Here is a 24,339-nt window from a genome sequence, read left to right as displayed (position 1 = left end):
GGAAAGTGCTTTTTCTGTCAGGCTGTTAAGCAGAGGTAGTGCAGGAAGAGGGATCTGGTCTATTCCGGCTAAATAGCAGACAGAGGTCTAACTGATTTGGGCTGCACCAGCTTTAAATGCCTGGGTCTATATATGGTCCCAGTCCATCCTGAGAGTAAAAGAAACGGCATCTGTACTCTACATTGAATGAAGCAGTGAGACAGAGTGCACTCAAATAGTAACAGAATGAACAGGTTTAACAACATTTTATAACTATTAATTTGTTAATTCAGACTTTAAAGGAGTTTAACTTGCATAGAATCTACTCCAAAGAGAAATCTATCCATTTGTTAGATAAATATATTATATATCAGATGACACCTTACTGAAATATACGTCATGTTTTTGGTTATTGCATAAAAATGACTGCATTCAAATTATATACCACATACAAGAACAATTTAATAAATGTTGGCAGTTGTCTGACTTTTTACTGGGTACGGTTATCAAGATCTTTTACATTGTAACGCTTCAGATAAAAATAAAAAAATAAAAATTCTTCACTATTCATTGGAGACTATTCACAATAAAAGGGATTTATTGTAAACATACCGGACAATAAAATATAATAAAAGTATATAGGAAATAGAGATAAAAAATCTATGACTCTATCCCCTTTACATTTTAACATAATATAAAATGTTATCTTGTGCAAATATTCACTAAAGTAACAGTTCCCAACTAATGAAGTATTAAAGTTGATGTAAAAAAAAATGCACAATTATTTTTAAGTATAAATCTACCATAAAAAATAATCTAAGCTTTTTACACACATTCTAACAATTGTCTTTAGCTAAACATTTAAGTGTACATCAAATTAATGCACATGCGGTGTCTTAGAGTGGATGCTTCACCATTTAACAATCTATTCTAACATACTATTTATGTATAAAATATTATCTTTTTTGTAGGGATGATTTCAAAAGCATGTACACAAGCTAAAAATCAATTCAGTGCTGTTTGGTATAGTACAATAAAAAACAGTTATGAAAATAGAATACCAAGATGGGTATAATTTAGTATTAGTGTGAACCAATGCTGGACTGTCTGCTATAGCTATCCCACACTAGTCAGTTGTTATTTAAGGGGAAATGTAGTCAGGCAAGCAGCTGATAAAAGTTTATTGTATTCATAATTGCTGTAGGATATGCCTTACATATAGGCTGGGTTCTCTCTCTCTTTCTCCCACTCCACACCGGGAGGATGGTTTCTTCTGCTGTCTCTTATTAACAAAGCTTGTCTATACCCATTATTGCTGTATTAAAATTTTCAATATAGGTGATTGTTTAAATAGGTAAAAGTGTCTATTTTACATGATGAAATAAAGACAATTTAATACACTCCAGCGTGTAAGATTGATTATTGGAAACACCTTAAAAGGGTCAGGAAACTCCAAAATTATCTTTCATAATTTGGATAGAACATACAATTTTAATCAACTTTCCAATTTACTTTTGTTTTCAAATTTGCTTCACTCTCTTGTTATCCTTTGCTGAAGGAACATTGGCAGTTAGCTAGTTAGTCAATCTCAAGAGACACATGTGTGCAGGCACCAATCAGCAGCTACCACCCACTCGTGTAGGATATGTGCTTACTCCTTTTCAACAAGGGATACTAAGATAACAAAGCACATTTAAAAATATAAGTGCCAATAAAAGTGTCTTAAAATTATATGCTCTATCCGAATCATGCAAGTTTAAGTTTGACTTTTCTATCCCTTTAAAGGGATACAAATTTATCAGTACACTGTTCCTTTAAGTATCCAACTGTTTAGGAAGATTATAGTAAATATTTATCACTTACTTCTGTTCCTTCTATACAAGCTTTTTAATACTCTTATCTCTAAACCAGTACTGCTGAGCTATTCTTCCTTACTATTTCTCTCTATTCTTCTTTCTGAGTTTCTCAGTTACCAGTTTTCTTTGTCTTCTTTTTGGTGTATTTTGTTTGTTTATTTCATTGGTTAAATCTATCTCTCGTGTTTTGTTCAGCATCTAGAGACAATGGGGTATATTTATTAATGTGCGAGCGGACATGATACAATTTAGCGTATCATGTACGCTGTTAGCATTTATCATTGCACCAGCAGTTCTTGTGAACTGCTGGTGTAATGCCGCCCCCTGCAGATTCTCGGCAAGAGGGTGTCAATCAACCCGATCATATTCGATCGGGTTGATTTCTGTCCGCAATCTCAGAGCAGATGGACAAGTTATGGAGCAACTGCTTCAGAACTTCTGTTTCCGTACGGAGCTTGATAAATCGACCCCAATGTCTAAGTTTTATAAAATGTTCACAAAGAAATGTAAACAATGATTTCGGAAAACGTAAGTTAAACAAATCTCTGGTATCTATTTAAAATCTCTTGAGAAACAAATTCTTAAAAATGTGTGTTCTTAAATGGAATAGTTTGTAGATTTAGCATAAAAATCTAATTATAAAAGATAATTTAAAAGTAAAACATTTAATAGGATTTCTACTCTAGTCATTGAGACATAATTCATCCATATTTAAATATTCAGAAAATCTATCAATTTTTTTAGAATTAAAAATGCTGTAATGTTTGGAAAGGGTAACATAGAAAAGCAAAACAAATGCTTTTGTCCACTTTACACAGGGGAAATAAGTCACCGTGTTCTGAGTTCTTGTGTGATGTAATAGATTAAATTTCTTAGTAAATAAATGTTTTAAAAAAACTTTTTTTTGTAAATCTATTGGTAATTACAAATATTGTAATTAGTTCTAAGTAATATATTGATTGTGTTTTGTTTTGGTGGTTGGTTCAATTAAATCGGAGTCAACTAGAAACCAGGCTTGTAAAATCTCTTTGCTTCAAAAAAAAAAAAAAAAAAACCTCCAGCCTTCTCTAGAAGCCAAAGGGTTAAGGATTTAGACACATAAGTTTTGTAACATTTGGCATAATAATGTGTACTTTGTTCTCTGCTGTTGTGATCTTTACATATCTTTCTTTTTCCCCCCTAGGCTTTGAATGTTATCCTTGAGCCTTTAGTATGAAGTGCTGGCACATTACCACACCCGGCATTTGTGCTTGGGGTTCATGTTGTCATTGCTGCGACATGAGAAGGCATCTGAGAACTCTTGTGTATTCTGTAAAGTCCCAATAACCCTGCCAAGAAATTAATTAGTGTGAAACCCATGTTCTTGACAGTGTAACAATGGCTGTTGTTAGGCAATAATTACATTTTTGTTAGAATATTTATTGTAAATTGTTATCATGTTATAAAATCCCAGTACAGTATGTGAAGAAGGTTTTGACTCTTTAAAGGAACATTGTGCTCAATGAATCTGTTTCCATATGAGAGAGCATAATTTAACCACGCTCTTTTTTAAATAACTTAATGCTGTCAAACAGTTATGTCCGACTTAAGGAACATGAAGCCTAAAATTTTTAGTTCATGATTAAGATAGAGAATACAATTTTAAACAACTTTTCAATTGGTTTCTATTGTCTAGTTTGCTTAGTTATCTTGGCATCCTTTTTTGAAAAGATATCTAGGTGCTGATTGGGGGTTGCACATATATGCCTCTTGTCAATGGCGTGCCAATGTGTTCAGCTAGCTCCCAGTAGTGCATTGCAGATCCTTCAAAGGATACCAAGAGAATGAAGCAAAATTGATATTAGATGTAATTTGGAAAGTTGTTTAAAATATATGCTCTATCTGAATTATGAAAGAAAAATTGTGTTTTTAATGCTCATTGGTTGCTAATCACTTGGTAAGGCTAATTGGTTGATAGGCACCTCCTGCAATGCTTATTGGTTGATAGACACTTCCATCTAATGCTCCTTGATTTTTAGTAGGAAGTATCTCCAAGTCAGTGAGTGCCAGTAGGAAGCTCACAACTCATACTGGTAAATTAGTTTACATTTAAATGGCTATTTTTTTATATTTATTAAGGCAATAAACTATATTAACATTTTAAAAGGCTGCTTCAGTGAAAGAACATTCCCATTAAAGCACTTTTCGTCTTTTCCTTACTATCTCTTATAGGCAATACAAATCCATAGCTAATTTCCCTTTCACATACACAAAGCTTATACACTTAACTAATGCCCTATTTACTATGCACCATCATCCTACAATCTTAAATTCTAAATTTTAATACCTCCTTTAAAAAATAGAAAATGTTGTCCCCTCCTTACATTATTTGTCCTTATTGCCTCTTTGGGATGTCTACTTTATGAAGAAGCTATCATTTTTGTAAAGGAGTGCTTCTGCAATTTTCTACTCAACCCGATACTCTCCAATATAAGATCGGCTTACTCTGGTTTGTAGCTCTTTTCGTGACTTTTGTTTTCATTTTTTTGATTTCTTAAAATTATGGGAACATAAATATGGGTTATCAAAATAATGGTTGTGCAGCTTCCTAATTAAATAGTATACTGTCACACACAGCCTTGATAGAGTGCAAGCTTCTTATGATCTGATTATTGAGCTAATAAAGAACTCACTGTTCATACTCTGATCTGACTGTGCATCCTGCTGCACTGACACTGCTAAGAGAGCAATCTTTATAATTGTATATACCAGAGCAATGTCAGTTATATCGCTAATAGCACCTTGAATGGCTTTGTCTCAGATAATTTGTATGATATTGAAGTATGTACAGTGTTATAGGGCTGTCATTTAGTGTAGTGTTGGTGGTGGGGGAAGAGATAAAATGTTGATAGAATAGTATTTTGATGCAGTGCATTTTACCACTTTAATGAAATTCTAAAGGAGAGATTATGTTACGCAGGTTATAACATGTATTTGTTGCAACACAGTTATAAGAAATATATTTCTTTTTATACATTTATTACTAGATACTGTATCTCTCAATGATAAATTAAGTGTTAAAGGTACAGTCAACCCCAAAATTGTTATTGATTAAAACAATAGAAAATTTCCTTTATTACCCATTCCCCAGTTTAGCACAACCAACATGGTTATATTAATATAATTTTAACCTCTGTGATTACTAGGGATGGGCAAATGTTTCTAAAAATTCAAAATTTAAAACGAATTTTGATACATTCGTTCGAATTTTTAATGTTTATATAACATTCTAACATTATATTTTCGAATTTTCGTTTTCGAATTTTTCAATAAAATTCGAAAATATTCGTTCAAATAATAGAATGTTTAGCTATGTAATTCATTCAATTTCGAAATGTAATATTCGAATTTGAATGTGACATTCGAATTCGAATGTCACATTCGAATTTGAAGTAGTATTTCTAGTCTAATACTGTGTTTTAAATGTAATATTCGAATTCGAATGTGACATTCGAATTCGAATGTCACATTCAAATTCGAAATAGTATTTCTAGTTTGCAACTGTGCTTAATAAATGTAATATTCAAATTTGAATGTGAAATTTGATTCGAATGTGACATTCAAATTCGAAATAGTATTTCTAGTTTAATACGGTGTTTTATAAATGTAATATTCGAATTTGAATGTGACATTCAAAATAGTGTTTCTAGTCTACAATTGTGTTTTATAAATGTAATATTCGAATTCGAATGTGACATTCGAAAACTGTAAATAACATTCGAAAATCGAATTTTTAAGAATATTCGTTCTTATCAACATTCTATTATGTAAATCGAATTTCTACAATAACATTCGTTCTAACATTCGAATTCGGATATAAACCCATTCGCCCATCCCTAGTGATTACCTTGTATCTAAGCCTATTTCACAGCCCCTTGATCACATATTTATTTATTTATTATATATTGACTTGCATTTTACCCAATTAGTGCAGTGTCAGCCACAACTCCACAAGATAGAACACAATGTTATCTATATGGCCCACATGGATTAGCAGTCTCTTGTGGAAAGCTAAAGAAAAAGCATTTGATAAGAGGCTGTCTGTAGTGGCTTAAAAACAGGCAGACATTTAGAGGGTTAAAGGTTATAAAGTATATTAATATAACAATGTTGGTTGTGCAAAGCAGGGAAATGGGTAGCAAAGGCATTATCTATCTTTTTAAACAATAACAATGTTGGTGTTGACTGTCCCTTTAATTATCACTTTAGAATCATTATAAAAAACAAGGCACCACATGCAGGTGAGGGTAACTGCTTTTTTTTAGGTAAAACCTATATATATTTATTTATCTAAATCCTGCTTGTTGGAAAGTTTTGTGTTTATGTACTATTCCAAATAAAATAGAAGATGGACATCACTAACCGCAAACTTTATGGAACATATTTCCTTGCTATATCTGTTGAATTAAAGGGATATTCCAGCCTAAATTGGAAACCACATGGATGCATTTCAATAATGAACAGAAGCAATTATCTAATATACATGCATTAGCAAAAATGCTTCTAATAAAAGCTATAGCTATTTTAAAAGTGTATTTAAGTATGCACCGTGCACCAGCATTTTAAAACAGCACTTGTGCAGAGAGCCTGGAAATTACTCAATTTGTTAATTGCTGATATGATACAAGTCCCAGTGATGGTCTGAGCAGCTATATTATTTAAAATGTGGGGGCAGTAACAATATCTAGTTTTGCTTCACATGCACGTGCAGATAAAAATATTAACACTAAAACAGTGATAACTTTTACTAGAAGCATTTTTCCCAATACATGTACATTGCAAATATGTTTCTATTCAAAGATGTAATAAATCTATGTGCATTTAAATTTTGACTGGAATGTCCCTTTAAAGATGGAAAAACAAAAAACAAACAGACCTGAATTGTCCTGGACTATGTTCATCCTCAGTGATGGAAGTGACTGCGTATTCCGGAGTGTAGGTCGCACACCAAATCTATGGGAATTAAATAAACATTAATTTCAATACATGTACAGGTATATCTAAATGGTGGTTTAGATGTAATATGAATAAATATTTTTTTTCTCTCTCACTCACTCTCTCTCTCGCTGTGTATTTATTAGACATGTGCATTAGTTTTTGGACAATTACGTTTACGTGTGAATATTGTCTCATTCGTCTATTCAGCGGCATACTGACTGGGCGAATGAAAATGGAACTCAATATGTAACAAATATAATTTTTTTCTGTTGATTAGTGACTTATATAATTTTTTTCTGTTGATTAGTGACTTATATAATTTTTTTATGTTGATTAGTGACTTATATAATTTTTTTATGTTGATTAGTGACTTTACTTTTGTTTATTCCTTCACTTGATGCTTAAAGCTCCAACAAGATTGTTTGACAAAGGAGCTCCTTCATTTGCAATGATGTACATGGGTTTTTAAATTCATATTTTCAACTTCACCTGGCCAATCCGGAAAGAGCATCACAAAATGATTAACATGAGGGCCATCAAGTCAGGCAATAAATTAGGGAGGTGGTAGTCTAGTGTGTGCCTGTCTCAGTTTGGTGTGCTTTTTTTTGCTGTAAAATTGGGCAGAATAACATTTTTTCTTGAAGTGCAGTGTAAACTGCTACCACATACTGGGGACCAGGGAATTACATTTTTTCTTTTTTTAGTGATAAGAGTTGTAGATTAAGTTAATTAATGACATAACAGTTGGGGTATAGCTGTGAATGATATGTAGGCCGGCTGCCTTTATTTTGGCCAAAGAAATATTTAACCCTTAGTGTTCAGAAAAACACTGTTTAAATTGAAATTAAACACTCCATGTTCAGTTTTGCTTTGGGGCCATAGCCAGCAACCAATAGCAATAGGCCTCCTTGTTTTTTGGGGGGGTTAAAAAAAAATGTTATAACTAAAATGTAATCCTTTGTGTGCAGAAAAACATTTCTATATTCTTGCAGTTGGTTAAACTTAATTTAAAAACTGCTCTTCCATTCTTTTGTTGTGGCAATAGCCTGTTACTGATAGCTAGAGGTCTCCTTGATTTTTTGTGAATAAAAACAAACATAGAATTAAAATGTAACCCTTTTGTGTGCAGATTTTTTTTTCTATTTTCTTGCAGTCAAACTTTAATTTAAAAACTGCATGTTTACTTTTTCTGTGGGGCCATAGCCTGCGACTGATAGCTAAAGGCTGCCTTGCTTTTTTAGGGTTAAAAAAATTTAAAATTATAATTTAATCCTTTGTGTGTAGAAAAACATTTTATTTTTCTTGCAGTCAGTTAAACTTAACTTAAAATCTGCACGTTTAATTTTGCTGTGAGCCATAGCCTGCAACTGAGATGTAGAGTGGGTTTTTTTTTGGTTAAAACAAATATAATAACCTTATTCCTTTGTGTGCACAAAAAAATAAATAAAAATCAATTTTCTTGCAATGAACTGCACCTTGAGGTTATTTATAATTATATTGCTGTGGGGGCATAGCATGGGACTGAATTAAATACAATACAATTTAGTTCAACTTAAACCCTTTGTGTGAGATTACATATGCGGCGCAAGCTTCAGCGCAATGGCTGAAACCCACCCTGCCCGTAATTTCACCTCGCACATCGGGGTATCACATAAACCCTGCCGGCAGTTCATAAAGTGCCGTAAGTCGGATAAACTAGCGATGTCCTGAAATGAGCATAAATACAAATTTCTGTAGTCACCAGTGATTTATGGCACTTTAGAAACTGCCGGCGCCTAAAAAAAATAAATACATGTATCAAATCTCCCGTAAAAGTCTAACGCACCTCCCAAAAACAAGGCTGACACGTAAAACCCCTATATCCACCATCAAGCCCACATCGCAACTAATAATAAAAGTATTAACCCCTAATCTGCCATTCACCCACATCACAATCTACCTAATAAATGTATTAACCCCTTAATCCGCCAACCCCAACATCGCAAACCACCTAATGTATTAACCCCTAATCTGCCATTCATCCACATCGCAATTTCCCTATTAAAACTATTAACCCCTAATCTGCTATTAACCCACATTGCAAAGTACCTATTAAAACTATTAACCCCTAATCCACCATTAACCCACATTGCAAACAAACCTTATAAACTTTTAACACCTAAATCGCCAAACCCACACAACGCAATAATCCTAATAAAACTATTAACCTCTAATCCGCCAAACCTCCACAATGCAAGTGCCCTAATTAACCCCTAATCCGCCAGACCCACAATGCAAATAACTAATTAATTTACTAAAGCCCCTAACCTAACACCCCTTAAATGAACCCTAATTACTTAAATTAAAAAAATACTAAATTACAATTAAAATAAAAAAGCTAACATTACTTAATAATAATAATAATACATTTTTTTTTAACTAATCTAAGATTACAAAAAATAAAAAAGTCTAACATTACAGAAAATAAAGAAAATTATCCAAAATAAAAACAGAAACCTAATCCCTATGAAAATAAAAAAGCCCCCAAAATAAAAACCCCCCTAATCTAATGCTAAGATACCAATAGCCCTTAAAATGGCTTTTGTAGGGCATTGCCCTAAGCAAAACAGCTCTTTTACCTTAAAAAACACTAAGTCCCCCATAACAGTAAAAGCCCCCACCCCTCAAAATAAAAAAAACTAACACTAAAAATTCCTAAACTACCCAGGGGCATTTGTATGGACATTGCTCTTAAAAGGGCATTCAGCGCTTTTACTGCTATTAAAAGGGCATTCAGCTTGTTTAAGAATGCCCAATAAATCCCTAATCTAAAAAAAAAAAATCAAACTTCCCAAAATAAAAAACAATCCTAAATCTAACCTTGAAATAGGTACTCACCGTTCCTGAAGTCTGGCGGAGAAGGTCCAGTTCCAGGCGGCGGTGAAGTCTTCTTCCAAGCGGCCGACATCTTCTTCCAAGCCCAGCTTCATCCAGGACCAAGCCGGCGTGGAGCGGAGATAATTGCGGAGCAGGACCAGCGACTGCAGAGCCATGGAGCGTGGAGGATCCTCTTCGTACAATCGCCGCTATTCACAATAGTGAATTCAAGGTACAAATTTAAATATAACAAAGAAAAAGTCCCAGAGAGGAACTAATAGAGGCGCGCTAAAAAAATATATATATATATAATGACAAAAAAATATTCTTGTGTTTGAAACAGAGTCCAAAAAGTTAACAGTCTTGATTGGAGACAGGGGTTCAGACAATCTCAAATACAAAAGTCCTTAGTGGTGATAATAGACTTCCAAAGAATGTAAATCGGCAGCACCTCTTGTACCCGGTGTGTGGGGAAATCTAAAAGGATGTAAAAACGGAGAGAGGGCACCTCATAGTGTAATCTGCTTCCTGCAAATCGCTGTATCAAATGAGCTGGAAATGCTTAAGGGCACCGTACTGTGACCGGTGCAACAGAGCAGGCTAGCACTCAACAGTGGCTAGTACACTGAATGGGATCTCCCTGCTACGTCCTCACTGTGATCAGATACTGCACGGATTCCAAAATGGAGACAAATGTTTGGTGTTGTCAAAGCATAAGGTCTAGCAGAATGGAAAACGGAGGACAACTTCCAATAATATAAAATTTAAACGCTTTATTGTAACAGAGCAAATTTTAATGTGGCATCCCTTGCATTCCTATTGGCTGATTTGAACAGCTACTAGGATTTTTTTTATCATCCTATTGGCTGATTTGAATTTGAAGAATCAAATCAGCCAAAAGGAATTCAAGAGATGCCATATTTAAACGTGTACCTTGAATTCACAATTGGCGATCATATGAAGTGGATCCTCCACACTCCATGGCTCCGCGGTTGCTGGTCCTGCTCTGTGCTCATCTCTGCTCCACGCCGGCTTGGTCCTAGATGAAGAAGGAAGTGGTCCCCACTTGGAAGAAGATGTCGACTGCTTGGAAGAAGACTTCACCGCTGCCTGGAACAGGACCTTCGATGCCGGACTTCAGGAACGGTGAGTTCCTATTTGGGGGGTTTGGGTTCTTTTAGATTAGGGATTTATTGGGCACTCTTAAAAGAGCTGAATGCCCTTTTAAGGGCAATGCCCATGCAAATGCCCCTTATGGGGCAATGGGTAGTTTAGGATTTTTTAGTGTTAGTTTTTTTTTATTTTAGTGGGAGATTTACTATTAGAGGGGGACTTAGTGTTTTTTAAGGTAAAAGATCTGTTTAACTTAGGTCAATGTCCTACAAAAAGCTCCTTTAAGGACTATTGGTAGTTTAGCATTAGAGGGTGTTTTTATTTTTTTTGGGGGGGGGGTATTTTCATAGGGATTAGGTTTAATTTTTTTATTTTGGATAATTTTGTTTATTATTTTCTGTAATGTTAGACTTTTTTATTTTTTGTAATCTTAGATTAGTTTAATGTTAACTCTTTTATTTTAATTGTAATTTAGTATTTTTAATTTTGGTAATTGGGGTTAATTTAGGGGGTGTTAGGTTAGGGGGCTTAGTAATTTAATTAGTTATTTGCATTGTGGGGGTTTGGCGGAATAGGGGTTAATAGTTTTATTAGGTTTATTGCATTGTGGGTTAATGGCGTATTTGGGGTTTATAGTTTTATTAGGTTTATTGCGATGTGGGTTAATGGTGTATTAGGGGTTAATAGTTTTATTCAGTTTAATGCGTTGTGGGTTAATGGTGTATTAGGGGTTAATATTTTTGTTGGGTTTATTGCGTTGTTGGTTAATGGCGGATTAGGGGTCAATAGTTTTATTAGGGTTTTTGCGTTTTGGTTTAATGGCGTATAATGGGTTAGTAGTTTCATTAGGTTTATTGCGATGTGGGTTAATGGCAGATTAGGGGTTAATATACTTTATTAGTTATTGTGGTGGGGGATTGCGGTTGACTGGTAGATAGATATCGCGCATGCTTTAGGTGTTAGTTTATATTTTAAAGCAGTTACGGTGCTCACATTTTCAGCGCAAGGCTTGCTGCATCTGCCTATGTGTGGCGAGGGGAAAATGGAGTAACATTTCTCCATTTTCGCTGCGCAAGTCTTTGTGCTTAATATGTAATACCGATTTGCGACGCAGTTCTATGTTAACTTATGGGAGTAAAAATTGCGGCCGATGGATGAAATATACATGCCACATTTATATGCGGCGCTGTATATGTGATACCAAAACTGCGTAAAAAACGGCGTCAACAGGTTTTGCGGGTGACGCCACATATGTAATCTTGCCCTTTGTGTGCAGAAACATTTCTATTTTCTTGCAATTTCTTTTAAACTGCACATTTACTTTATTAAAAATTAATTATATTGCTGTAAATCTATTTTCTCGCTATGAACTGCACCTTGAGGTTATTCATAAATATATTGCTGTGGGGGCATAGCCTGTGACTGATAGGTAGGTCTGAAAAAAAAATTGTGCCATACACATACGTTTTAATTCAAGCGTAACCCTTTTTTGTGCTCAATTAATTTTTCTTTCTTGTAGTTTGTGCACACAACTGCAATTTTTTAAAACATTTGTTTACTATATTTATCTAGCAAATTATATATATATATATATATATACATATACATACATTCATACATTTTTTATAGTATCTATCATCTAATTGAAAACAAATACATAATTGCTATTGCATTGGCGGCAGCCACCCCCAAAATATCCAAATATAACTATAATATTCTGCCGTCAAATTGTTTGTCAGTCAGAGGGTACCATGTTTCAAGCTGCCACCACTAGAACTACCAATACCACTAGTAGTACCACTATTACTACCAGTTCAGGTTCCACGTCTGCTTTTACTTGTGTAAGTGGGACAAGCACGGTTGGCTTTGTTTCACATATTTCAATATCATTTTCAAGGTCATTGTCTGCTTTTTCAGCTCAATCATCTACCGGAGCAGTGGCAGTTGCGGAAGCAGCTGGGTTATCTGCAGCATCTGCTGTAGCATGCATACTCATGTTCACCAGGAGTAGAAGATATGTGTTGCCCACTGAGTAGCAGCAGCAGCATAAGTAGCAATAAGGGTCATGTAATCCCACCCATAAAACAAAAGCGGACAGTTGGGGAACTGACGGTGCTCAATTGACATTGTTCTGGGTCACAGCCTGGTAGAAGGATTGAGAGGTGTCTAGGGTTACCAATTGGCCTCCATGTACAAATCAGCTCTTTACACAGTCTACTCCAAAAACCACCTGCACCAGTGCTCTATCCCTAAATTTATTGTTTGATTTCTCTTTGTAAAACTTTGTTCCAGTTCCTGTATGTTTTCATCACCCAGTTTGCAAAGAATGTTTGGATTGTTTGCATTTGCTAGCAGTCTATTTTAGTGTTTTGTGGGCTTCCCAATTTTGTGTCGAACAGAATTCTTATCCGAATATTCAGCCAAACTGAATGTGTCGATAAACGAAATTCTGGCTACCCAAATCAGTTGAAAATTCCAAACTGGACATTTTGGACGAAAAGAAAATCTCTCTTGTGCACATATCTAATATTTATTCATATATATTTATTTTTAATGTAACCAAATGTAAAGGATGTATCTATCTCCAAGTCAGACTGTTAGAGTGTCTGTGTCCAAATATGAAACAATTTAAATACTTTAGCTTGTTAAATAGTCCTATTATTCCTATTTTTATTAGTATAATTACTATATCTATGATGTGTAACAGTTGTGAATACAACCAGTAGGCAACAAAATTTGCATTACAGTTAGGATAAAAATCTTACCTCACAATTCTTATTTTAGATTACAAGTGGAGCGCAATATTGCACTTACGATATTTACGATATTGCACTTACGCAATATTTTCCTGGAAGCCAAACGCTTATATATACATATTTATTTGTGTGTTTATATGTGTATCTATGAAAATGCACTTTCACATCCCCGTACTTTAACCCATTATAACTGCTTTGTGCATTTTTTTTTTTAATAAAAATGGTCCTCTTTATTTTCAATGTTAATGTACTTTACTATTTACTTAAGGGGGGCAATTGGGGCATTTCTTTATCTCTTTATTTCTTTAACCAGAGGTCTGGTAATTTGCGTTAAGCGCAAGTGAAACGGTGAGCTTGCGGTTACATTAACCAATGGCTGGTTATTTAATGTGTGCCTGAAAATCAGCAAATTTGCCCCTTTGCGGGTACACATTAAGATAGTGCTCCACTCATAGTCTCGCCCACAATAAGAAAAATACAATAAGAAATAGGACAGAACCTATCCATAAGAACACAAAACCTTTATAGTTTGTTTAGCACAGGTATATAATTGAAATAAGGTATATAATTGAAATAAGGGTTTTTGCTACATTGACATAACAGATTTTAATTCCAGACAGTAAAGGTTGAAAGAGAGGCATAAGCTAAATCTTAGTCCTCCAATGTTTAATTGGTCTTAATTAATAATGCTGAAGCACAATTTTACCTGGCCAAAAGAAAGGAAAAATAATTGTTCATTAGTCAAGTCGAGCCCAGGAAGATTTTTCTCTTTTCCATTCTTTTTAATATGATACATATAAGCCTGTTTTTAAAAAAAAATAAAATTATATTTGTAAATAAAATCATAACAACAAAATGTAGGTGCAAAAATTAAAGTTCTAAAAAACATGGCTGACTGGTTTTAAAAAGGAATTACAGACAGTCTCACACGTTTTACTTTAGGATTCTGAATATCAAATGTTTGTTCCTTTCAAAATGATTGTGTTTTAAAGTGAATGTTATTCCGAGACTGTTCCTGAAGCATAGAGGCAATTCCTGATGTAATTTGTGAAACAGCATAAATAACAGGTATTATGTCACACGCATGGCACTTCCCCAGATGCATAGAGGCTTGCAGTTTTTACAGCTCAGGCAGACATATTGTCTGGTATAGCTAACAGAGTGCATTATCATGCTACAACTAAATGTGTGTTTGCTTGCTGGAGAACTCAATGGTAAGAAATGGGGCAAACATAAGTGAGACAGAAGCACACACATAGAAAATACACACTACATGTGCTTAATGGCACAGATTATTCAGCGCAGCACACGCCAAAACAATTACTTACAGCAATTTTGCATGTTTTTTACACATAAAATATTGTTTTTCTTTGAATAATAACTGACAAATTACAAGCCTCCATGTAGTTCTAATGTAAAAATAAAAGCATTTCATATGGGTTTTCATACTAAGGGGCCTAAATTATCAATGTCTGGCGGACTTGATACGCTGTAGCGTATCATGTCCGCCAGACATCACTGAATGCCGACAGCATACGCTGTCGGCATTAGCATTGCACAAGCAGTTCTAGTGATCTGCTTGTGCAATGCCGCCCCCTGCAGATTCACGGCCAATCGGCTACTAGCAGGGGTGTCAATCAACACGATCGCATTTGATCAGGTTGATTGCTGTCCACCACTCAGAGGCGGCGGATCCAGTTAAGAAGCAGTGGTCTTAAAACCGCTGCTTCTTAACTGCTGTTTCCGATGAGCCTGAAGACTCGTGCAGAAACAGGGGGATCAGGGGCCATTCGGCCCTTGATAATTCAACCCCAAAGAGCGGCATTTCTTATCAGTGTACAATATGTAGCCACCTACATACATTACCTGTCAGTTATTTTCTGTATTTCTTTATAGTAAACACCTGTGTACCTCTGAATAAACACAAATATTTGCAAACCCTGAAAACGTCATGCCATACCAGCTGGAAGTATTTATATTGGTTTAAACGGAATATGTTTTTTATCTTGCATTAAATTCATATTTGTACCTTGTAAGCTTCTCTTATTCCTCCATTATCTGCAATATTTTCACCTAATGTACCAGTGCCACTGAGCTGTATATAAAAACAAACATACAATTTATCATTTCACTGTTCATTTCATAATATATAGTATATATATTTACACAGAGACATACACTTAAATATGAACAATTCAGAATATATATATACATATATATATATATATATATATATATATATATATATATATATATATATATATATATATATAGCGTTCCAAAATTCACTAAACATTTGTTAAAATGTTGAATGCTAGCCACATTGTTTTTTTAGAATGTACATATAAATATTTGGCCAACATTCTAATGTGAAGTATAAGTAGTGAGAATTAAATGAACAGTAAACATTTTTCTGTGATGCTTTAAGACCAGGGCCAGCAACCTAGGGACCCTAGATGTTTTGGAACTACATTTCCCATGATGCTGAGACACTGTTTAGGCTGGCTGAGCATCATGGTACATGTAGTTCCAAAACATCTGGGGGCCCGAGGTTGCTGGTCCCTGCTTTAAAAAACGTTAAAAGGACAATCAAAGGTTATATTCTGTTTAAAGATTGAACATGTAGGTGTTGAGTATAGTAGGGATAAATCCCTTAAAAATTAATGTATTGCAGATTTTTAAATATTTATGTCCTAATCATTTGTGCTTTAAAAGATGTATATATTCATGGCAGGTTTTCCTATGTATTTAAAGGGATATTAAAGAGCATTAATAAAGTGTTTTAATGTGCTAGAACACTTTCGGCTAGATTACGAGTTTTTGTGCGGTGCTAACAAGCCTTTTTTTCTCACCGCTCACTTAAGACAACGCTGGTATTACGAGTTTTCTGCAAGCCGGCGTTGGCCTCAGAAAAGTGAGCGTTGAGCAAAATTTAGCTCCACATCTCACCTCAATACTAGCGTTGCTTAAGTCAGCGGTGAGCTGGCTGAACGTGCTTGTGCACGATTTCCACATAGGAAATAATGGGGCTGAGCTGGCTGAAAAAAAACCTGCAAAAAATAAAAAATCAGCCCCATTGTTGACTATGGGGAAATAAAAGTTATGTCTACACCTAACACCCTAACATGATCCCCGAGTCTAAACACCCCTAATCTTACACTTATTAACCCCTAATCTGCCGCCCAACATCGTTGCCACCTACATTATATTATTAACCCCTAATCTGCCGCTCCGGACACCGCCGCCACCTACATTATACTTATGAACCAGTAAATCTGATGCCCCAAACATCGCCGAACCCTACATTTTATTTATTAACCCCTAATCTGCCCCCCCCCCAATGTCGCCGCAACTATATTAAATTTATTAACCCCTAATCTGCCGCCGCCAATGTCGCCGCCATTATAAAAAAATTATTAACCCCTAATCTGCCGCCGCCGCCAACGTCGCCACCACTATAATAAATGTATTAACCCCTAAACCTAACCCTAACACACCCCTAACTTAAATATAATTTAAATACATCTAAATAAATCCTATACTATAAAAGGCCAAGTGTGTTTGTCCGAAGCTGTCATGCGCAGTAGAGACATCACGAGGACAAACACACCTGGCCTTGGATTCCCTACCTGATCTGCCGACTGCCGCGAGAAGAACCAATAGTTACATTGTATCTATCTTAGGGTTTATTTTTATTTTACAGGCAAGTTTGTATTTATTTTAACTAGGTACAATAGTTATTAAATAGTTATTAACTATTCATTAACTTCCTAGTTAAAATAAATACAAAGTTACCTGTAAAATAAACCCTAACCTAAGTTACAATTACACATAACACTACACTATAATTAAATTAATTACCTAAACTAACTACAATTAAATTATATAAACTAAATTACGGAAAAAAACACTAAATTACAGAAAATAAAAAAGAAATTACAAATTTTTAAACTAATTACACCTAATCTAATCCCCCTAATAAAATAAAAAAGCCCCCAAAAATAAAAAAATTCCCTACCCTATACTAAATTAAAATAGCCCTTAAAAGGGCTTTTTGCAGGGCATTGCCCCAAAGTAATCAGCTCTTTTACCTGTAAAAAAAATACAATACCCCAAACATTAAAACCCACCACCCACACACCCAACCCTACTCTAAAACCCACCCAATCCCCCCATTAATAAAACCTAACACTACCCCCTTGAAGATCACCCTACCTTGAGACGTCTTCACCCAGCCGGGCACAAGTGGACCTCCAGAGGGGCAGAAGTCTTCATCCGATCCGGCTAGAAGAGGACATCCAGACCGGCAGAAGTCTTCATCCAGGTGGCATCTTCTATCTTCATCCATCTGGAGTGGAGCGGGTCCATCTTGAAGACATCCGACGCGGAGCATCCTCTTCCATCCGACGGCGACTGAAGAATGAAGGTTGGATGACTGATTGGAACAGCCAATAGAATGCAAACTCAATCCTATTGGCTCATTGCATCAGCCAATAGGATTTTCCCTACCTTTATTCTGATTGGCTGACAGGATTCTATCAGCCAATCGGAATTGAAGGAACGCCATCTTGGATGACGTCACTTAAAGGAACCTTCATTCTTCAGTTGCCGTTGGATGGAAGAGGATGCTCCGCATTGGAAGTCTTCAAGATGGACCCGCTCCACTCCGGATGGAAGAAGATAGAAGATGCCGCCTGGATGAAGACTTCTGCCAGTCTAGATGTCCTCTTCTGGCCGGATCGGATGAAGACTTCTGCCCCTCTGGAGGTCCACTTGTGCTCGGCTGGGTGAAGACGGCTCAAGGTAGGGAGATCTTCAAGGGGGTAGTGTTAGGTTTTATTAAGGGGGGATTGGGTGGGTTTTAGTGTAGGGTTGGGTGTGTGGGTGGTGGGTTTTAATGTTGGAGGGTATTGTATTTTTTTTTAAAGGTAAAAGAGCTGATTACTTTGGGGTAATGCCCCGCCAAAAGCCCTTTTAAGGGCTATTTGTAATTTAGTATAGGGTAGGGAATTTTTTTTATCTTGGGGGGCTTTTTTATTTTGTTAGGGGGATTAGATTAGGTGTAATTAGGTTTAAAAATTTGTAATTTCTTTTTTATTTTCTGTAATTTAGTGTTTTTTTTCCGTAATTTAGTTTATTTAATTTAATTGTAATTAATTGTAGTTAGTTTAGGTAATTAATTTAATTATAGTGTAGTGTTAGGTGTAATTGTAACTTATTTTACAATAAATTTGTCTTTATTTTAACTAGGTAGTTATTAAATAGTTAATAACTATTTAATAATTATTCTACCTAGTTAAAATAAATACAAACTTGCCTGTAAAATAAAAAATAAACCCTAAACTAGCTACAATGTAACTATTAGTTATATTGTAGCTAGCTTAGGGTTTATTTTACAGGTAAGTATTTAGTTTTAAATAGGAATAATTTAATGTATTGTAGTAATTTTATTTATATTTTTTAAAATTATATTTGTTAGGGGGGGTTTAGGGTTGGGGTTAGATTTAGATTTAGGGGTTAATACATTTAATATAGTAGCAGTGATGTTGGGGGCGGCAGATTAGGGGTTAATGAATGTAGGTAGGTGTCGGCGATGTTAGGGACGGCAGATTAGGGGTTCACAAAATTTAACTAGTGTTTGCGAGGCGGGAGTGCGGCGGTTTAGGGGTTAATATATTTATTAAAGTGGCGGCGATGTCCGGTCGACAGATTAGGGGTTAAACATTTTAGTTAAGTGTTTGCGATGTGGGGGGGGGGCTCGGTTTAGGGGTTAATAGGTAGTTTATGGGTGTTAGTGTACTTTTAGCACTTTAGTTAAGAGTTTTATGTTACAGCATTAGCCCATAAAACTCTTACCTACTGACTTTAAATGCGGTAGGAGTCTTGACATGAGAGGGTCTACCGCTCACTTTTTCCAGCAATCGTAATACCAGCGTTAGGAAAATCTCATTAAAAAGATAGGATACGCAATTGACGTAAGGGGATTTACGGTATGCTAAAATCATGGAAAAAAAGTGAGCGGTACACCTGTACCTGCCTGACTCCTAATACCAGCGGGCGTTAAAAAGCAGCGTTGGGACCCCTCAACGCTGCTTTTTAAGGCTAACGCAAGACTTTTAATCTAGGCGTTTATTATTTAATTATTAATTCATCTGAATTAGGTGTTAACCAATACAAGCAAGTTAGACACAAAGTTAAAGATAAGATGTATGGAACAGCAATGAACTTTTTCTTCAAAGCTTAACACAGCCAGTGACTGGTGGTTAAGCACTGGCCCTGATTGGTTTAAAGACTGTGGCAAACTACAGACCAGTAGTATGTTCTATGTCCAGATATGATGTTACATGTGGTTCTGCAATATCAATAGTGCAGTAATACAATTTTAAGATTACTTTTTTACGTCCTCCTAATGACCTCTTAAAGGGACACTGAACCCAATTTTTTTCTTTCATGATTCAGATAGAGCATGCAATTTTAAGCAACTTTATAATGTACTCCTATTATCAATTTTTCTTCATTCTCTTGCTATCTTTACTTGAAAAATAACCCTATTTTTGGGTTCAGAACTCTGGATAGCACTTTTTTATTGGTGGATGAATTTATCCACCAATCAGCAAGGACAACCCAGGTTGTTCACCAAAAATGGGCCGGCATCTAAACTTACATTCTTGCATTTCAAATAAAGATACCAAGAGAAGGAAGAAAATTTGATAATAGGAGTAAATTAGAAAGTTGCTTATAATTTCATGCTCAGTGTCCCTTTAAATCATACACCAAACCTTCTTAAACCTTTTCCAGAGTCTATTTTTGCACCCTATAAGGTGTCCATATTTAACTTTGCTGCCAGCTCCTTCTAGTACGGATTTTTTTTTTTTTTTTTAAGAGATGGGTGGTACAGCAAGTCAGATACTATACTGTCTACCCCATAGCTTGATGTGAGAGGTTTGGGGAAACAGACAAGCAGATCCCAGTAGGGTGCAACAATAGCCTTTGAAAAGCTTTTTAATAGGTTTTTAGGTAAGGATTAACCAATCTGTGTTGAAAAGATTTGAAAGCATTGCAGAAAAAAATAAAGTTAAAGGGAGATTGTACACTAGACTTTCCTTTGCATAAATGTTTAGTAGATGATCCATTATATGCCCATCTGGGAGTGTGTTTTTAAAACAATGCATAGTTTTACTTATTTTTTAATAATTTGTGCTGATTTTCAGACTCCTAACCAAGTCCTAAAGTATCAGATGAAGACCCAGGTCTACAGATTTGAGCTGCTAATGTTTGTGTAATCTGTCTTTTCATATACAGGGAGGAGGGAAATATCTGCACTTCGTGCTTTCCTAGCCCCTTTCACTGGATGTCCCAGTCTAACTTCCTCAACAGTGCTAAACTGGGAGCTTCTAAGGAAGTTTTTAAAAGATTTTATTCTGGATTTTTAGGTCAGTATCTGTTCATATTATTCTTTATAGTAGTGTATATTACATGCAGTTATATGAACATTGGTGTACAATGTCTTTTTGAATTCAATGACAGTATATGAGAATCAACATTTGTTAGAATGAAATGCAACATGAATATACAATTTCCCTATTTTTAATGTTAACTCTTATGCACTGATACTGAATTCCCTTCTCTTCTGAGATTGTGAAATTCAGCATGCATTCATTTTAATCTACATTTAAATTAAAACTTTCAAAGTAGTGAAATTGACATTAGAATCAAGAGAAATAGTAAAGTAGCAATCATCCAATAAACGCTTTAAGTTACATGGGTTAAAGTCTAATACAACTTAAATACATACTTTTAAACTCTCATTAACCCTATGAGAATTAGGGGACATTTAACTAAATGTAAACATCCAATAAAGGGCTAGATTACAAATGGCGTGCTATTTAGCGCTTTTGGATTGAGCGCTAAAACCACCAGAAGATATTTTTTTGCATGTGCGTGTTAGTGCTCATATTACAAATTTTGCCAGAAACCAGACGCTTGTTAACTAAAGGGTTTCGGATATCGAGAATGGGTTAACTTATTATCCCCATAGATTTCAACAGAGTGTGCTTAAAAAAAAAAAAACACTTAACCCTCTCGCACTTTCCATATTAGCATATTTGAAACTATTAAATTGTAATGTTTTTTTACCTTTCTTCCTCCAGCTAAAGCCCATGAGAAGTTTCCATATTGGTCTACAAAGCACTGTGATAACCCATTAAATTTCTGTAATGAATTTTCTGTCCACCAGTCAACAAGATCACCTTTTTCATCATAGTTCTTGCCTGCAATGGATAAATAATTTTAAACATCATACAATTCAAATGCAGTTAGTTTATAAGGTTCTTCTGACCCAATATGGATTCCATAATTCAGTGCTCTGGAGCTTATGGGAGGAAGGGACGATTATAGGGATATGAAAGTAAAGATTAAAGGGATGATCTAGTCAAAATTAAACTTTCATGATTCAGATAGAGCATGCGATTTTAAGCAACTTTCTAATTTACTCCTATTATAATTTTTTCTTCATTCTCTTGGTATCTTTATTTGAAAAAGCAAGAATGTAAGCTTAGGAGCTGGCCCATTTTTGGTTCGACACATGGGTAGCGCTTGCTGATTGGTGGCTACATTTAGCCACCAATAAGCAAGTGTACTCCACGTTCTGAACCAAAAACGGGCCGTCTCCTAAGCTTACATTCTTGCTTTTTCAAATAAAGATACCTAGAGAACGAAGAATCATTTATAATATGAGTAAATTAGAAAGTTGTTCAAAATTAAACTTTCATGATTCAGAAAGAGCATGCAATTTTAACTAGACTATCCCTTTAAAGGGACACTGAACCCAATTGTTTTCTTTCGTGATTCAGATAGAGCATGCAATTTTAAGCAACTTTCTAATTTACTCCTATTATCAAATTTTCTTTGTTCTCTTGCTATGTTTATTTGAAAAAGAAGGCATCTATGCTTTTTTCTTGGTTCAGAACTCTGGACAGCACTTTTTTATTGGTGGATGAATGTATCCACCAATCAGCAAGGACAACCCAGGTTGTTCACCAAAAATGGGCCGGCATCAGCCAATATAATTACAGTAGCTCTTATTCTATTGGCTATTCAAATCAGCCAATAGAATTAAAGTAGCTCTCATCCGATTGGCTGATTTGAATTTGAAGGCTCAAATCAGCCAATAGGAATTCAAGGGACGCCATTTTTAATCTCGTACCTTGAATTCCTATTCAGTGTACGGCGCAGATCATATGAAGAGGATCCTCCACGCTCCATGGCTCCGCGGTCTTCAGTTCCAGCGTCGCTGATCTTCAGTTCCAGCATTGCCGGTCTTCAGTTCCAGAGTCGACGGTCTTCAGCTCCGCGGTCATCGGTCTTCAACTCCTCCGTTCCGCGCCAACTGGTTCCTGGAAGAAGAAGAGGTCGCCGCTTGGAAGAAGACTTCACCGCCTGGAACAGGACCTTCTCCGCCGGTCTTCAGGACAGGTAAGGACCACTTGTGGGTTAGACTTAGGTTTTTTTAAGGAGGGATCAGGTGGGTTTTAGAGTAGGGGTGTGTGGGCGGTGGGTTGTAATGGGGGGGATTGTTCTTTTTTTTACAGGTAAAAGAGCTGATTACTTTGGGGCAATGCCCTGCAAAAGGCCCTTTTAAGGGCTGGTAATAGAGCTGATTACTTTGGGGCAATGCCCCGCAAAAGGCCCTTTTAAGGGCTATTTGTAATTTAGTTTAGGGTAGGGAAATTTTATTATTTAGGGGGGCTTTTTTATTTTATTAGGGGGCTTAGATTAGGTGTAATTAGATTAAACTTCTTGTAATATTTTTTTATTTTTTGTAATTTAGCGTTTGTTTTTTGTAATATAGTTTAGTTTATTTAATTGTATTTTAGTTTAGATAATTGTAGTTTATTTAATTAATTTATTGATAGTGTAGTGTTAGGTGTATTTGTAACTTAGGTTAGGATTTATTTTACAGGTAATTTTGTAATTATTTTAACTAGGTAGCTATTAAATAGTTATTAACTATTTAATTGCTATTGTACCTAGTTAAAATAAATACAAAGTTACCTGTAAAATAAATATAAACCCTAAAATAGCTACAATGTAATTATTAATTATATTGTAGCTATCTTAGGGTTTATTTTATAGGTATTTATTTTTAAATAGGAATAATTTAGTTAATAATTAATATTATTTAGATTTATTTAAATAATAATTAAGTTAGGGGGTGTTAGGGTTAGACTTATGTTTAGGGGGTAATATATTTTATGTAGGTGGCGGCAGTGTAGGGGGGTCAGATTAGGGGTTAATATATTTATAATAGGTGGCGGCGGTGTAGGGGGGTCAGATTGGGGGTAATATATTTAATAAAGGTGGCGGTGGTGTAGGGGGGTCAGATTAGGGGTTAATATATTTAATAAAGGTGGCGGCGGTGTAGGGGGGTCAGATTGGGGGTAATATATTTAATATAGGTGGCGGTGGTGTAGGGGGGTCAGATTAGGGGGTAATATATTTAATATAGGTGGCGGCGGTGTAGGGGGGTCAGATTAGGGGGTAATACATTTAATGTAGGTGGCGGCGGGGTCCGGGAGTGGCGGTTTAGGGGTTAAACACTTTATTAGGTATTGCGGTGGGGGATTGCAGTTGACAGGTAGATAGACATTGTGCATGCGTTAGGTGTTAGGTTTTATTTTGCAGGCAGTTTAGGGAGTTACGGTGCTCCAATACTCAGCGCAAGGCTTGCTACGCCTGCATTTTGTGGCGAGGTGAAAATGAAGTAAGATTTCTCCATTGCGCATGTTTTCTATATCAGTTTA

At 35.5% G+C, this 24,339-nt stretch overlaps 1 protein-coding gene across 3 annotated transcripts in view; it reads right to left on the bottom strand.

Annotated features, from left to right (window-relative positions):
* Positions 1-228: 228 nt before the first annotated feature.
* Positions 229-24,339, bottom strand: part of LOC128656253 (neprilysin-like) — a 256,431-nt gene continuing 232,320 nt past the window's right edge. For all 3 annotated transcript variants that reach the window (XM_053710068.1, XM_053710069.1, XM_053710070.1), the window contains 5 exons: positions 21,674-21,807; positions 15,567-15,632; positions 14,244-14,339; positions 6,751-6,827; positions 229-3,163 (listed from right to left, as the gene is read on the bottom strand). In XM_053710068.1, the coding sequence (XP_053566043.1) occupies positions 3,064-3,163; positions 6,751-6,827; positions 14,244-14,339; positions 15,567-15,632; positions 21,674-21,807 (473 nt within the window). In that variant the 3' untranslated portion in view covers positions 229-3,063. The remainder of the gene's footprint in view (positions 3,164-6,750; positions 6,828-14,243; positions 14,340-15,566; positions 15,633-21,673; positions 21,808-24,339) is intronic.

The sequence above is a fragment of the Bombina bombina genome, chromosome 4, assembly GCF_027579735.1.
Source record: "Bombina bombina isolate aBomBom1 chromosome 4, aBomBom1.pri, whole genome shotgun sequence".
Taxonomy (NCBI): Eukaryota; Metazoa; Chordata; class Amphibia; order Anura; family Bombinatoridae; genus Bombina; species Bombina bombina.
This window is presented reverse-complemented; position numbering and strand designations above follow the sequence as displayed.